General features: G+C 49.6%; 1 protein-coding gene across 2 annotated transcripts in view; it reads left to right on the top strand.

Annotated features, from left to right (window-relative positions):
• Window positions 1–14,321, top strand: part of CHST8 (carbohydrate sulfotransferase 8) — a 119,553-nt gene that overhangs the window by 45,160 nt on the left and 60,072 nt on the right. For both annotated transcript variants that reach the window (XM_079118565.1, XM_079118566.1), the window contains exon 2: window positions 9,455–9,670. In XM_079118565.1, the coding sequence (XP_078974691.1) occupies window positions 9,541–9,670 (130 nt within the window). In that variant the 5' untranslated portion in view covers window positions 9,455–9,540. The remainder of the gene's footprint in view (window positions 1–9,454; window positions 9,671–14,321) is intronic.

A 14,321-nucleotide genomic window follows, 5' to 3' on the forward strand; every position in this document is an offset into this window, starting at 1 on the left:
AAGAGGCAAATTTCTTTCTTATGCCTACCCATGCATTAGAATTTCCAGATCCCTGAAGCCTGACTCCCTCCGGTTGGCCTCAGAGCAACCAGGGGAGGACCAAGAGGCTTGATTGTTCTGCCATCTTCTTAGTCCTTGAGTCCTTCAGATTAGAAGATAACAGCCTGTTCAGAGATGAACTCGAGCAAAAAATCATTCTGGAGTGGTTGAAGGTCGAGAATGTATCGGTCATTACTGGAGCCAGCTTAGAAAGGCTAGACGGCTTGCAAAGGGGATGATCATGCATGGGTACAGGCACACGGAACAACCCGGGTATAGGAGCTGCTCTTCACCTTCACCCTTCTCTACGTCTCTCTGCTCATTACACATTGCCCAAGCACCTGCTCTGTGCCAGGCACAGTTGGAACTGGACACATAAAGGCAAGTCCTCTGGGAAACCACAGGGAAAGGGATTCCCTGGAGAGAAGCCAAACCTCCTTGCCATTTTCTCCTCCTCTGGAGTCTCTGGATTACTGTTGGCAGCTTGGAGGCAGCTGCACCCTGCCAGGGGCCAGGGCACTTCAGGTTTACTACGTACTCCTTTCTAGCTGTATTATACCCCAACTTTCAATTTTGAGAAGTAAATATGCAATTTTTTTCTTCCCTATAATTTTCCCTGCTGAGGCTGTGGATGTCAGAGCAGCTGGAAAATGTGAATAGCTCAGTGCTTTCTAAAAGGAAAAGGAGGCCGGCCGTGCAGCATCAAGCATCCTTGGCTGCTCTTGGCAAGATCCGAGGGCTCTACTGGGGGAGATGGTCTCCAGGCTGTACTGTCAGGGGAGCTCTTAACCCAAATAATCCTTGTCCCCGCCTTCCTGAGATAATTGTCAAGAAGCAAGTGTGTGTGTGCACATGAATGCATGTGCACAAAGAGCACATATACATTTGTCTTGGCAGGGTTATTGAGGTGAGTGTATTTGCTTACTTTCTGCATATTCCTCTAGAGACTTCCAAACCTTCATGTCTCAGTAACTGAAGGTCAGGACCGTCTTATCTAAGCTTTTGTTTGGGAAAAGCAGTGGCTGGAATGGAGAGAGACAGGATTTGAGTCAGACAGATCAGGGATGGCTCTTATTTACTGTGTAACCTTGGCAGGTTTAGTCTCCTTGGGTCTTAATTTTGTCAGCTGTGAAACAGAGGTGGACTTTGAGACATGCTGCCTGGATTCCCTTCCAGGGAAAACTTGCTGACCACCCACAGGACATGTGGTCAGTGGCTCCTCAGGATCTGCCTCAGCTTTGGCAGGCTGCTTCATCTGAGATCATACCTTGCCCTGGTCAACCCATGTCCGGCTATGGAAGATTCTGGAGATATAAGATATAACCATTTCTACCTGCTACAGGATACTCTGAAGGCTCTCCCCACTCCAGAGCTTCTCCCATCTACTTTGTCTTCCTCTTCTTTTCCCTTCACAGGTGTTGATTCTTAATAAACATCTTGTACCCCCAAACTCCATCTCAGCATCTCCTTACAGAGAACCAAACCTGTGATAAATAAGGATAATGATTTTCACTTTAAGAGGTTATTGTGTGAAAACTTAATGGGATGTTTCTGTAGTATCCAGTGTATCCTGAAATATTAACAAAGCATGATAAATATCTGTTCCTTGTCCTAGCCTGCCTCTAAAAACTGAAATCCTATTCTAGGCCTTGAGCAGGTATTTAGAACTTGTGTTCTGTAAGATTGGTTTGGGAAAAGCCCAGCAAGAAAAGTGGCAGAAGTCTGTACTGTGTCTAAATCAGAGAGCCTGGCCGAGGACTCTGGAGCCAGTCTTGTCCCTGTGAAGTTCATTATCCATGGATCACGTCAGCCCTCTTCAAGGATCCTCACTGAAAAGAAATTGAGCATGCAAATACTCTTCTATCATAATCACCACGTATCCACAGGGTAATTCATAAAAGAGCTGGAAATATATTGAATTTCAATATTGTTTTAGTCCAAATCAATATTAATAATTGTTTGCATTTTTAAAGTGCAATTTGCAATTGAAAAATGCACAAAGATCAACCGGTAGTTGCTAACACATCAAATTTTCTTATTAAAGGCATAGTCCCTTAACTTTAAAATGTTTCTTATACAATAGGGGATGGCACTGATCCATGAAAATGGTTATCTATTATTTACGTGTACAACATTAGAATCTGCTTCCATTATGTATGAGCTGAAAGGCCAGTGATTTTTATTTTTAAGTTTTTAGTTCTTTAAAACTTCTTATTTTGAGATAATTATGTATTCTTGTACAGTTGTAAGAAAGAGTGCAGAGAAACCGGGTGAAGTCTTTATACTGTTTCCCCTTATTGTGATGTTGTGCAAAACACTGGTGCAATATCACAACCAGGATATTGACACTGATTCAGTCAAGATAGAGGACATTTCCATCACCACATGGGTCCTTAGGTTGCCCTTTTAAGTTCTTTAAAAATTAAAGATTTTTAAATGAAAAGGGTGACTGTAGATACAGTAGGATCCCTATCATTAGCCCTGTGTAGATTTCTGCCTCAAAATGATCTGTCATTATATAAGTCACTGTTCCAGCAGGCTCAGGGTAAAAGTTCACACACAGAGGTATGGTCCCCTAGGTTGGGAGTAGCCACAGGTGGGATTCACCTTAGCCAGGATAGCCTCAGGTAGAGGCTTTGCAGATCAGAAAGATCCCAGGAATACAATTCCAGTTAGGCACCTGCAGCAGAGCCTTTGATCCCTCAAACAAGGACAGAGCTGTCATGAAGGAGGACAGCTTGGCAGGCTTGTCTGGTCCATAGGGAACCTGCTATCTCTGGAACAGCACCTCTCAGGGTGTAGAACTCTGGGATATGCCTGAGGTGGTCTTCCTGAGGCCTGTGGTCTTCCTGAGGCCTGTGGCCTGGCAGTGGCCCAGATCCATGGTGAGAAACAGGTGACAGGTGTGGGTGAGGGACACTCACCACAGGACCATGCTCTGCCTGAAGGTGACTTTCTGTTTCCTAAGCCATTTGTCTCACAGCAGAGATTTAAGGCAGTTGGAAGCTCCTCTGCGGTAGATATTTTGGAGGAGGACTGAACCCAAGATAAGGAGAATCAAGTCATGAGGGTCATGCAGCTGGTTGGAGGGGAAGCCAGGCCCAGAACCAGGGCTCCCTACTCTGAGCCTGGTGCCTATCCCATGATACCCACTGCTTAGTTCAAGTTGTTCATTTATCTTTCTAAAAAATATTTAAAATTTACCAATTTTAACCATTTACAAGTGTCTAGTGTATATCCTCACTTTTCTTCATCTCCAAAACTTTTCGTCTTCACAAACTGAAACTCTGTACCCATTAAATACTAATTCCCTGTCTCTCCTCCTGGCTCCTGGTAGCCTCTATTCTACTTGTTGTCTCTATGAATCTGACAACTCTCAGCACCTCATATAAATGGAATCATATAGTATTATCTTCTTGCAACTGGCTTGTCTCAATTAGCATGTCTTCCAGGGCCACTCATGTTTAGCATGTATTGCTTTCACTGACTTTTGAACAACCCAGGGGAACTCATTTTCTTTGGAGGTTTCCTGACATCACATGGTATTGGAAAGGTTTGGAGATGGTCAGTTTTCTGGCATCCAAATGACTTGTGTACATGTTTTTGTGTGTATAACATGTTAATATGCACACATATATAGAGAGATTTGCCTTTCGAACATACATTAGTCTTCAAGCCCCTTGATCAGCAATCTCTCATTCCCAACAAGAGGGTTCAAAAGCAGAGTTTGGGTGGAGAGTGTGCCTTGAGTATTTTTGAACTGTCAGGCTCCATAGGGTTCCTGAGGAACCCAGAAATGGGGTGGGATGGATCTTACTTCCTGCCTCTTTTCCTGTCATGGGGTTGGACTACTCTTTGGATCTGATTCCATCCCAAACCTGATCAAAACAAACACACAGTTCCCTGAAACATAAATGACCTTTTTAAAATTCCAAGTTCATGGAGTGCCTCTCTCCCGATGGCCCCCAACACTTCCATCTATTAACTTGAGCTCATTCCACATGCGGCAGAGGTTATTGATCACTTTCCTTGTGCCAGGCTCTGTGCTAAGTGCTGGGAATACAAAGATGAGGAAAGGCTCAGAAGCAGCTCCCACAGCTCTGAGTCTGAGCCTGGTGATGAGCACATGTGGGAGAAGGGTCAGTGCCAAGGCTCCCAGGCTTAGGGGACTTGGGGTGCTGATTAGGCATCCAGGCTGCCAGGGCGGGGGTGAAGAGGAGCTCAGTTTCTCTTCCTGCACAATTACCATCCCCTCCTGTGTCCCATTGGCTTAAAATGCCTGAGCATGTAGTCCTGGGCAGAGATGGTATCCATGGTGTGGTTCTCCCTCTAGCAGCAGTTGATGGCGTGTATCCTGTGGCTCTTTGGTCAGGCCCTCAGAATCCTCTCTCTCACTGCAGCTGTGCATTTCTACCCTTAACCTTCAAGCAGCTCTTATTTGTGTACGGGATAGTGGGAGGCTGGGCTGCAGTGTTCCTTGGCAGCAGGAGTTGGAAGGGTACCAGAGCAAGGCTTTGGGGGTATTTCAGCCTGGTTTATACCCTAGTATGCCCTTGTTCTGCCCCATAGAAAGCGTAAGGGAATTGAAGGGGATCCAGTGTTGTGGTAGAGGAGTGGATGGCAGGTGAATTACTGCCTCCCAGGACCGGGGTGCAACTAGACAGGCCCAGATGTGCGTGGCTGGGCCCTGAGATTTCAGGACCCAGGCCAGCATTCTCCAGACCCAGCGGGTGGCAGGGCAGGAGCAATTCTGAGTCTGCAGCCCCGCCTCGGAACCCTAGTGCTTGCAGCCATCCGTCATCCTCGCAGAGCATTGCAACTTTATGCCTACGCATAAAAACTGGAGGGACTCGTCCCAGAGTTTGCTGCTGCCGCCGCCGTTAGAGCGGTTTTAATTAGCTGCAGGATTTTAATGAGCTGAAATCAAGAAGAGCCCCATCTCAGAAGTAAGCCAGAGCCGCACACATAGAAGAACTAGTCTGACAAAACAGATGGAGGTGGTACTCTCGGGGGACTGGGCTATGTGCTCCATTCAGCGAGGAGCAGATGAGTTTCCAAGGCCAGGAGGCTGAGGAGGGAAGCTGGGGGTCAGCTGCCAGTGCCCGGCTCCAGCGAGGGAGGGGGAGGGCTGGGCGCCGGGTCCCCTAGGCTGCCGCGGCAGAAGGCACGGTGCCGGATTCAAGGTGACGGCAGTGCCTGGCTCCATTCTCCTCAAGTTGCCATAGCAGCCTCTCTCCCGAAGAGCAGCTTCTCCTGGAGCCCTCAGCCGGGAGGGACGTCATTGTTCGCTCCTGCCTGTGCAAGGAGGAGAAAGACGGACAGAGAACTTTCCTGGGCCTGGGGCCCACTGACCACGTGGGTGCACCCAAGCTGTTGGGAAGAGGATGCTGGGGCGGCTCCCCACAGTCAGAGGGTCCTCTGGGTGATTGTGGCCAGTGTCCAGGCCTTGGAGCAGCTGCAGCCAAGCGTGTCCTTGGAGCTGTCCGTGCGTCCGGCTGTCGCCACTGGAGGTGCGTGTATTTTGGCCCAATTCCCAAGTCCTTGCTTGTGCCCTGAAGTCAATTTCTTCAAAAAGACCAAAATTTAAATCAAATAAATAAGGAAATGGGAGGAATCGTTGGCCCTGCCCTGTGTCCCAGGAGGTGTTTATAAGATTAATTGGATCTTTTTTCTTCTTCTTCTTCTTAAAGTAAAAATTGGTGATGCCATTCAGGCCTTGGGGAGAGAAGCCGTTGGGAGGACTAGGAATTTTGAGGATGTCAGGAGCCTCCGGAAACTCAACAGGGCTGTGTATTTTTCTTGCCTTAAGCCTCCTTCTTCTCTACCCCTGTCATTTGAATTTTCTTATTGTCTGTTAGTCTTAGAAAGGACACAGGGAGGTGAGGGGAGATGGCACTTGTCATAGGAGCCAAGTGTGATATTGTGTGTGGTGAGGATGGGACAGTCCCAGGTGGGAGCTGAGTCCTGATGGGGCCCTGAGACAGCCAGGCCCTGGTCTGTGACAGATTATAGTGTCTAACCCCAGTGCTAGATTGAAAGAGAGGGAGATGGACAGCCTTTGGACCTGACCTGCATCTCCCCATTGTCTTGAAAATATCTTACGACTTTGTAGAAAAGAATCCTCAGGGGAACAATGGGGGATAAGGCACCCGTAGCACCGGCAGTGTGAATCCCTGTCGGGGACCTCCCATCCACTCCTCACCTTTGGGAGGAGTCTTCTGTAGATTCTAAAATGCTTGCTCCCTCCTGGGGCATGAGAGACCCAGCCAGACTTACAAGTTCCAGGAGAAGAGGGCTGACCTTTTGAGGAGTTATCTGGGCATGTGGTCCCCAGTGAGAGTAAACATGGAGAAGAGGGTTCCCAAGGGAACGACTGGGGTCTGGGGCTTAGGGACTTGGACAGGGAAGCCACAGAGTGCTTTAACACCAGCTTCCGGGCTGTGGACAAGGTGCTTGTGTTCTCTGGAGGTTCTCAGAAGTGACAAATGTGCACAGATGATTCTCCTGTCGCCATGAAAGTGCAGGGCGGGGGACAGTGTTCTCTTCCTCACCAGATTTGGGGGCAGGGATGTGATCCTTGTCCTGGCTAGCAGCCACGTGGGTGGTTGGAGCCTGGTTCCGTTTGGTGGGTTTGATGTGAGCAAGATTCAGAAAGCTAAGACAGGTCACAGCTGTAGGAATCATTAGTCATCAACAGGGGAAGACTGTACCAGCTCTAGTGGTGACACTGTAACAGAAGATTGGGGAGGGGAGGAGAGCCACCAGCTTCCATCGCCACATCTGTAGCACCAGTTACTAAACAAACAAATGATGATCACACATGCTTCTGAGACCCCTGTGTTCATCATATGGAGTCTTGTGGCAGATATTGGGGGTCACATTAGTAGCTATTTTACCAGGTAGCTCAGTGCCTAGCCGTCATTTGTCATTTCTTCTGTCCTTCCTGTCTCCATCCCTCTCCCCCTCACAGAATGTCTTGATGTCTACAGTTACCCACCCTCAATCAAATTGGCTGCCAGCGTCTGACTTGGGAGACCAATGTGGCTGCAGGAAGTTCATCAACACTGTGGCCAGCTGGGGCCTTGCTGGGGATCATTGGTGGTGGTGGTGGTGGTGGTGGTGGTGGTGGTGGTGTGTGTGTGTGTGTGTGTGTGTGTGTGCGCGCGCACGCAGGCACTTGCCAGCATACACCAGGGCATGTGTGTGTATCTGTGTTAGTGTCATTGTGCCTGCTCATGCCCATGGGCTGGTGCATATATGAACGTGTCCAGAGAGGCCTTGAACTGCCTCTCCTGTTTTCTGCCTGAGGGTCTGACCTCCACAGCATCATTATGTAATGTCATTTCCACCCTCTCTCTCCTTTCCAAGGCTGTCTGGGCATCCTGAGGGCCTCAGCCAACTCTGCTTGTAGGGGCTCAGGGTGGGAGAGCGTTGATCCACCTCTGACCTTAGTTGCTCGTGTTCCTCCAGGAGCCAAAGGCTGTCACTATGGGCCTGGACATCTGGGCATGCTAGGGCTGTGTTGAATGGCCTTGTCTTTTAGTATCATTGGAAACCTGCACTCTGCACCTGTGTCTTTGTGATGGATCAGACCCCCAGTATGGTCCCATCCAGGACAGCCATAGAGGAAGAGGCCCTGGTTCCACATGAGGAGGTTCTGGGTCTGAACCTCTGGGGACATGTGGCTCTCCATTTTTACCCACTATAAGCAGGGCAGGCATGGCCCTGGTTGATGGCAGGAAGTCCCCCCCCCCCCTTTTTTTTCCACTGAGGTCAGGGCCTGCACGAAACTCCAGATCCAGCTCCTGAGATAAAATGAGCCCAGTTCAGTGCTACTCCAGAACATAAAAGCTGTGAGGTCGTGGGAAGCACCTGCTCGGCACAGTCCAGGGAGCCCAGCGCCAGGCGTGTAGAGGCCTAAGGCAGGTTAATTAAAGTTAACTGAGTGAAAAAATAATTACAGAGACTGCAGAGGGAAGAAACCCAAACCTTCAGTTTATACTTCTCAGCCCCTGAACTTTTCTGAGAAGCACTGTCGTCCTTGGGAATATTTTTCTGGGCAGGAGAGAAGGAGGGGCCTTCTATCACTTTCTGCCTCACGCTCCAGTGACTGGACACAGAGGCAGTGGTGGGGGCTGTTTCCCTCTGTCTCGGCGCCTGGGCAGGGAACCCTCCTTGTGTCGAGGAGCACATCTGGTTTGGCAACAGACCAGCTACCTAACTGTGCTCTTGGAGACTGCTGGGAGCTGCCCGGCACCTCAGCTTCCCTTGGGCACTGTCCTGTGCTAAGCTGGGGAAGTTTCATTGCAGGCTCTTCGGGTGAAGGCAGGTAGAATTCCTAGGCTCAGGCCAGTAAAACTGAATGAAGGTAAGGGGACACAGGGATGGTCCTTCTAAGGGGGCTCTCTGGGACACCTGCCTCCCATCTAGACCTGCTGTCTGTGCATCTGTTTCTCAGCACATCCCACTCCACCACACCCACCCCACTGCAGGAACTTACATCCCTCATTTGGGCAAATGGCCTTGGGGTGCCTCTATCTTGATCCACAGCCTGACCCAGTTGGGGATCACTGATTGATATCTGGGACAATGGACATTTCTTCTGCCTCTTACAAGGAACCAGGGTGAGGGGCAAGTCACATGGGCACGATCTGGGTCTGCAGGGGCCAGAAGAGCAGGCAGGAACAGAAGGGATGTTAACACCCAGCCTCTGATCCTGAGTCTGGGATCTGAAAGTGGTAGGTCTGACTGCCCCACCTCAGCTCCAGGCCAGTTGCCTTGAGTGCTGGGACAACCACGGACTGGCCAGAGCTTCAGCTCCTGCTGGTGTGACTTTCCAGCAGGGCCTGGATCCTGCCAGGCCATCTGTCGGTCTGTCAATGAGGACAGCTGTGCCTGGTGTGGGGGAATTGATCTGTGCCTGAGCATCCTCTGGCTCTGGAGCCTCCTGCTCCCTGGAGACCCTTGTCCCAACATCCTGTAAAGAGGGGCCAGAGTATAGGCAGTTCTGTCCTCTCGGCCAGTTTCCAGGGACCAGAACCCACATTCCTGCCTGTACCTAGATCCCTGTGGGGGAGCACACATACTCATTGGGAGGCTCAAGGAAATTGGACAGTGCCAGAGGGTATCCACTGGTCCCTAACTGTGGGTCTCCAGGCTCCCCTGAATTCCCAGGCATCCATAGGAGAGTGTCTCTCTCCATATGTTTGTTGGGAGACACTGATGGGAGCCAGTGTTCTGACCACAAGTGACAACAGGACTTCCTTCAGCCTCCATTGGCTTGAAAAGGTGGAAGGGGCACACCTGAGCTCCTGAGGTAGAGCAGGGGATCTGAGTACACTTGGTTCCTGGGGCCTCAACCCACCTGGATGCTCTGCAACTCAGAGGTGCTTCTTTCTTCCCCTCTGCCCTGTAGACCTCGGCCTGATGGACGCCTGGTATGGACAATGAGGGAAGAAAGTGCCTCCCACACCCAAGAGGTGACCCCTGAGTACACCCTGGATGACCCTGCGACCTGGAACGATGCGGCTGACCTGCATGTTCTCATCCATCCTGCTGTTCGGAGCTGCAGGCCTCCTCCTCTTCATCAGCCTGCAGGACCCCACGGAGCTCGCCCCCCAGCAGGGGCCAGGTGAGCCCTTGCACTTGTTTCCACTGTCACTGGCCTCTTGCTTTCCCACCTGGGGTGCAGACCTCCATGGCTGCCCTGGTGTGCTGGGTTGGAGGATGAAACTCCCAGCAGGCAAAGGAGGGGTCCTGGCCTTGCCTGCGGGCACTTGGGTCAATGTGGGAACACTCCGTCTGTTGCTCAGTCACCAACCTCAGGGCTCTGACATCCATAGTAATGAGGTGGTCCCCCTCTTGGGGATGAAGGTGAAGTACCTGTCTGTTCAGCCAGGTGTTGCCTTTGGTAAAACTCAGATTTAAGGATGATTCTGCCACCTCTTAGGACCTCTTCCACATCATCTAGGACACATTAGTGGTTGAAAAGCATCTCTTTGAACCCAAACTGCTCAAGTGAGACTCGGTTTCCCTGCCCAGCCCTGTGGATCCTGTGAATCTGGCCCCTACAGCTTGAACAGATGAATTGGGGCACCTCCTGGTTTGTGAGACCAAGACCCACCTATGCTGCCTACTATCCTGCCATGCCTTGTTACCCGCTGAGGAGGAAGGCACCCTTCCTGAGGCATTTAGGTCTTTTGGGGACAGGTGGCTTAGGAAAAGCAGGAGGGTGGATCTGGCATCTCAGGGTGATAGAACGTGGAGATGGAGCTCTGCAAGGTGCCCCACTGCTGGACACGGCAGGGCTGCAGGTCACGGGCCCAGGGCCAAAGTCAAGGGCTCTCTGCTTTGGAGTGAGAGGAAGGCAGGCCTTTCAGGCATCAGCATCAGCATATCTCAGCAGGAGCTTCTGTCAGAAGAGGGTCCGTGAAGAATCCTACTCACAGTTCACGAGCTCCAGGACATGGATACACTCATGCACACCCAGAAAGCCTTCCTTCCAGGAGACATGTTATGTACGACCCCTTGCTCAGGGCTGTGAACCAGGGACAGGATGGAAGAACAGTGGAAGCTGGAGGTTTAGGCTATCTGTGCCACCCCCTGCCTGTGACCCTTAGCACGGGATGGAGATGCTTGACCTAGGAGCCCCTGATCTCAGTAGGGTACCCTGCCTTGAAGCCACCTCTCTCTGTTCTGCAGACTCAGGCTCTCAGAGAATAACTGCACCCCTTTCTCTGTGCGTTTCCCCATTGTTTCACTTCTACAAACAAATTGAAAACCGTGGGCACCAGAAAGGAAGGCAGAAGGTGCACTAAGAGGCCAGAGCCCACACAGGCCTGGAAGCTGCTGCCAGAGTGAACCAGGCACAAAAAGTTACACTTTCATCATAAGAAAGAATGGGAGACAGAGACAGCCAGAGGGCCACAGTGCTGACACACCTGGCACCAACCCATAGCCGGGGACTGTTGAAAGTGAGTCTGTCTGTTCCCTGGCTTGTGAGGAAGCAACTGAGATGACCAATTTGGCTCCCCTGGGGACTTTTAGCCTCTCAGGAGCCCTACGATAGTGGACGACTCTGTCAGTGAAGCAGGGCCCCATGGGACAGTGTCATTAGGGCAGACTGAGTTGGTCCCGTGGTTGTGTATTGTTTCTGCCAAAGCAAACTGGGGAGGAGGGCAGTTGAATACTACTTGGGATAAACGGTGCCACGCATCCCTGGTGCGTGTCCTGGTGTGCGTGTTTGGCGATGTACACATGGGCAGAGGGTCCAGATGCCCGATGTCCTGCATTCTGTGGAGGAGCCAGGGAGAGAATGCCTGAGTGTATCTGTGGGATTCTCCTGGGATGAGGGGCATGCCATGGATCAGTGGTCCTCTTCTGGGACAGGTGGTATATTCCCAGTGGGTTTGTGCCTTGGTGGCCCCAATATTTGCCCTGCCATAGTGCATCCAGCTGGCAAAGCAAAGCACTTGCTTCTATAGGCAGTGGATTTTTGTCCCTCATGACAGTTGCCCGTGTGCCCTGCACAGCTGTGCAAGCACACAGATGTGTGGCTTATGGGTGGGTGGGGTCCCACGGGACATCTGTGAGTTCTACCATAGAGAGGCATGCTCAGAGAGGAGCTTGGAGCCTCAGGCTGGTATGTAGGACGGGATGAACCTGAGGCAAGCATCCCTGTAGCCAGCAGAGTCGGGCCAGGAAAGCGCCTGGGTCTTGAGCCGTGTTCTTCTGTTGGCAAATGCAGGTGGACCACTCTGACCAAGGGTCACGTGATGGGCAACCTTGACGTTCTAGGTAAATCACACCAAACACAGTCATAAAACTTTAAGTAATGCTTACGTTACTTTCCCCGAGCAAAGCGTTCCTGACACAAGCTGTTTGTGTTGATTTGTTACTATTCATTTATTCTTTCCCTGTACTTCTCGCAGCAGCCTAATTGTGATTCGGTACCAAGAAAGCAATATCAAAGTAATTTTCCACAACATTAGTTACAATTTTCTTCTGATCTTTCAAGTGAAACAATCCCATCCTGTTGGCTTCTCTGAGCATATAAACCTTGATTACATTTATCTGTTGGAAACCAGTGCTTACAAAGTGTATATGTCCAGTTGCATGGCTGGGTGGCCCCAGGGGCCCCTGACAAGCCTTCTTCCCGTGGGTTTTTGTCCAAGGGAGTTGCAGACTAGAGAGGCCACCCTGCCATCTGGATTGGCAAGGCCACTTGGGGAGCCCCAGTCTACAGAGGAAAATCCACGTGGCAGCATAAATTTTTTTGGGAATAGATGGAGTTCTCTGGAATCTGTCATTTGTTGCATCACGAGGGTGGGCAGGTGAAAATCCAGGAGCCAGTTTGAAAAAGTGATGGGCATTCTTTGTTGACTTACAGCCCCTCAGGGTCTGGCAGATTTCTGCAGTGTAGCAACCGGGTATTAGTAGCTCCTGAACTTCTTATGAGCCAGCCAGCCCGCCTCACCTGGGTAATGCATTAGTAAGTGGAATCCTATGGCATTGCCAACTTCTGTAAGTTGTGCCATACTTTTCAAAAACTTTTTTTTTTGCTACATTTTCCATCAGTACATTTGAAACAGGGATAGCTACCTGTGAACCACGTACATTCTAAGAATTTCTGGTATATCAGAGAATTTTACTTTTCTAATTATAATTATTTTCCAGTTTCCAATATGGCCAGGTACTGAGTTCAGGGCTTCTGCCTTCAGGAAGTTCCCTTCCTGTCCCAAGAGATAAGATTCATCCCTTTTCCCAGAGAAAAGACTCAGGCCAGAACTAGGAGCCAGCCCTCTGGCTCTGGGGGCTGCAGAAGACAGAGTTCACTTTCACTTGGGCAAACTGAATTTTATGAACTGCCTTTCTCTGTGAATTTTTTCTACGGAGAGTTTGAGTAGAATGGTAGTAGATTCAAATCTGTGTCTGTCCCCTGGTGCCCCCAACCTGGCCGGGCAGGCTTTATCCACTGCCATATCCATATTCCTCCTTCTATCTGATTTTAAAACCTATAACAGAAAGCAGATCAGTTCATTCATAAATATTTCAATATGCGTCTCAGTTCAAAAGAATTCTTTTTTTTAGCATAACCACTAAACATCCAATGAGTCCTTAATAACATCAAATTTCTAATCGTCTCACAAATATAAATCCCTTTATTTCCATTTTGTTTTTATCCAGAATCTAGATAAGGCCACACATTACAGTTGATCCATGAGTCCTGAAGTCTCTTTTCTTTATCTTTGTTTCTTTTTTGTGCCGGGGGTTGAACCCAGGGTCACTTAACCATTGAGCCACATCCCCAACCCTTTTTATATGTTTTTTTTTTTTTTTAAACAGTGTCTCACTAAGTCCTTAGGGCCTCACTAAGTTGCTAAGGTTGGTCTCAAACTTGCAATCCTCCTGCCTCAGCCTCCTGAGTCACTGGGATTACAGTGTGTGCCCCCAGGCCCAGCCCTTTATTCTTGATAATCTCTACAAATTAGACAAATCTTGCAAATTGATCTGTTGTAGGTTTGGGCTTTGGGGTTTTTTTGTTTGTTTGTTGGCAAATATTTACACCTGAGTCTGTGTTCTTCTATCTGGAGGTTTACCTCTGCCAGGCTTTCTTGTGGTGTCCAAGAGCCACTGATGTTCTGTCCTAGGCCCGTCCATTCTTCAGGCATTCCACGATGGCTTGTAATCACGTTTTATCATTCCTTCTTCATTCTTTTAAGTGGAATGGATTTTGTTTTAATGGAGCCAGGAGAATCATTGTTAGTGACCCATGAAACCAAAGTGAATGGTGGATTGATTGGTTGATTGATACATAAAAAAATAGGACCTCTGGTCCAGATTCTGTTGCACGCACTATAAATATTTCTTCTTTTTCTCCTTCTTCTTCCTCCTCTATTTCTTCTCCTGAATTTTTGGATTTTGTAGTGTGAGTTTTCTTAAAGTGGGGCCACCCACATTCAGGGCTCTTTGCTCTTTCCTGGAGTCGAGGCACTGAGGGTGGCTGCTGAGATGACAGCCCCGGTAAACAGCGAAGCTCCCTCCTCGGGGACTGCTGGCATAGACGAAGGGAATGGAGAGCCCTTGAGGACGTCTCGGTCTGAAGCCTCCCCCGGGGCTTCTCTTGCAGGGCACGAGGGCGTTCTTGGATAATAATAATAACTGCGTTGATGAAACCTTCACCATGTACCAGGTCTTCCTTATGCTGAGCACTAAACAAGTTTCAATGCATAGAGTTTTTATACTACATGATTTCTGCTTACAGACAGTGTGCTGAGAGCTCA

This window comes from Sciurus vulgaris (genome assembly GCF_902686455.1).
Source record: "Sciurus vulgaris genome assembly, chromosome: 17".
NCBI lineage: Eukaryota > Metazoa > Chordata > Mammalia > Rodentia > Sciuridae > Sciurus > Sciurus vulgaris.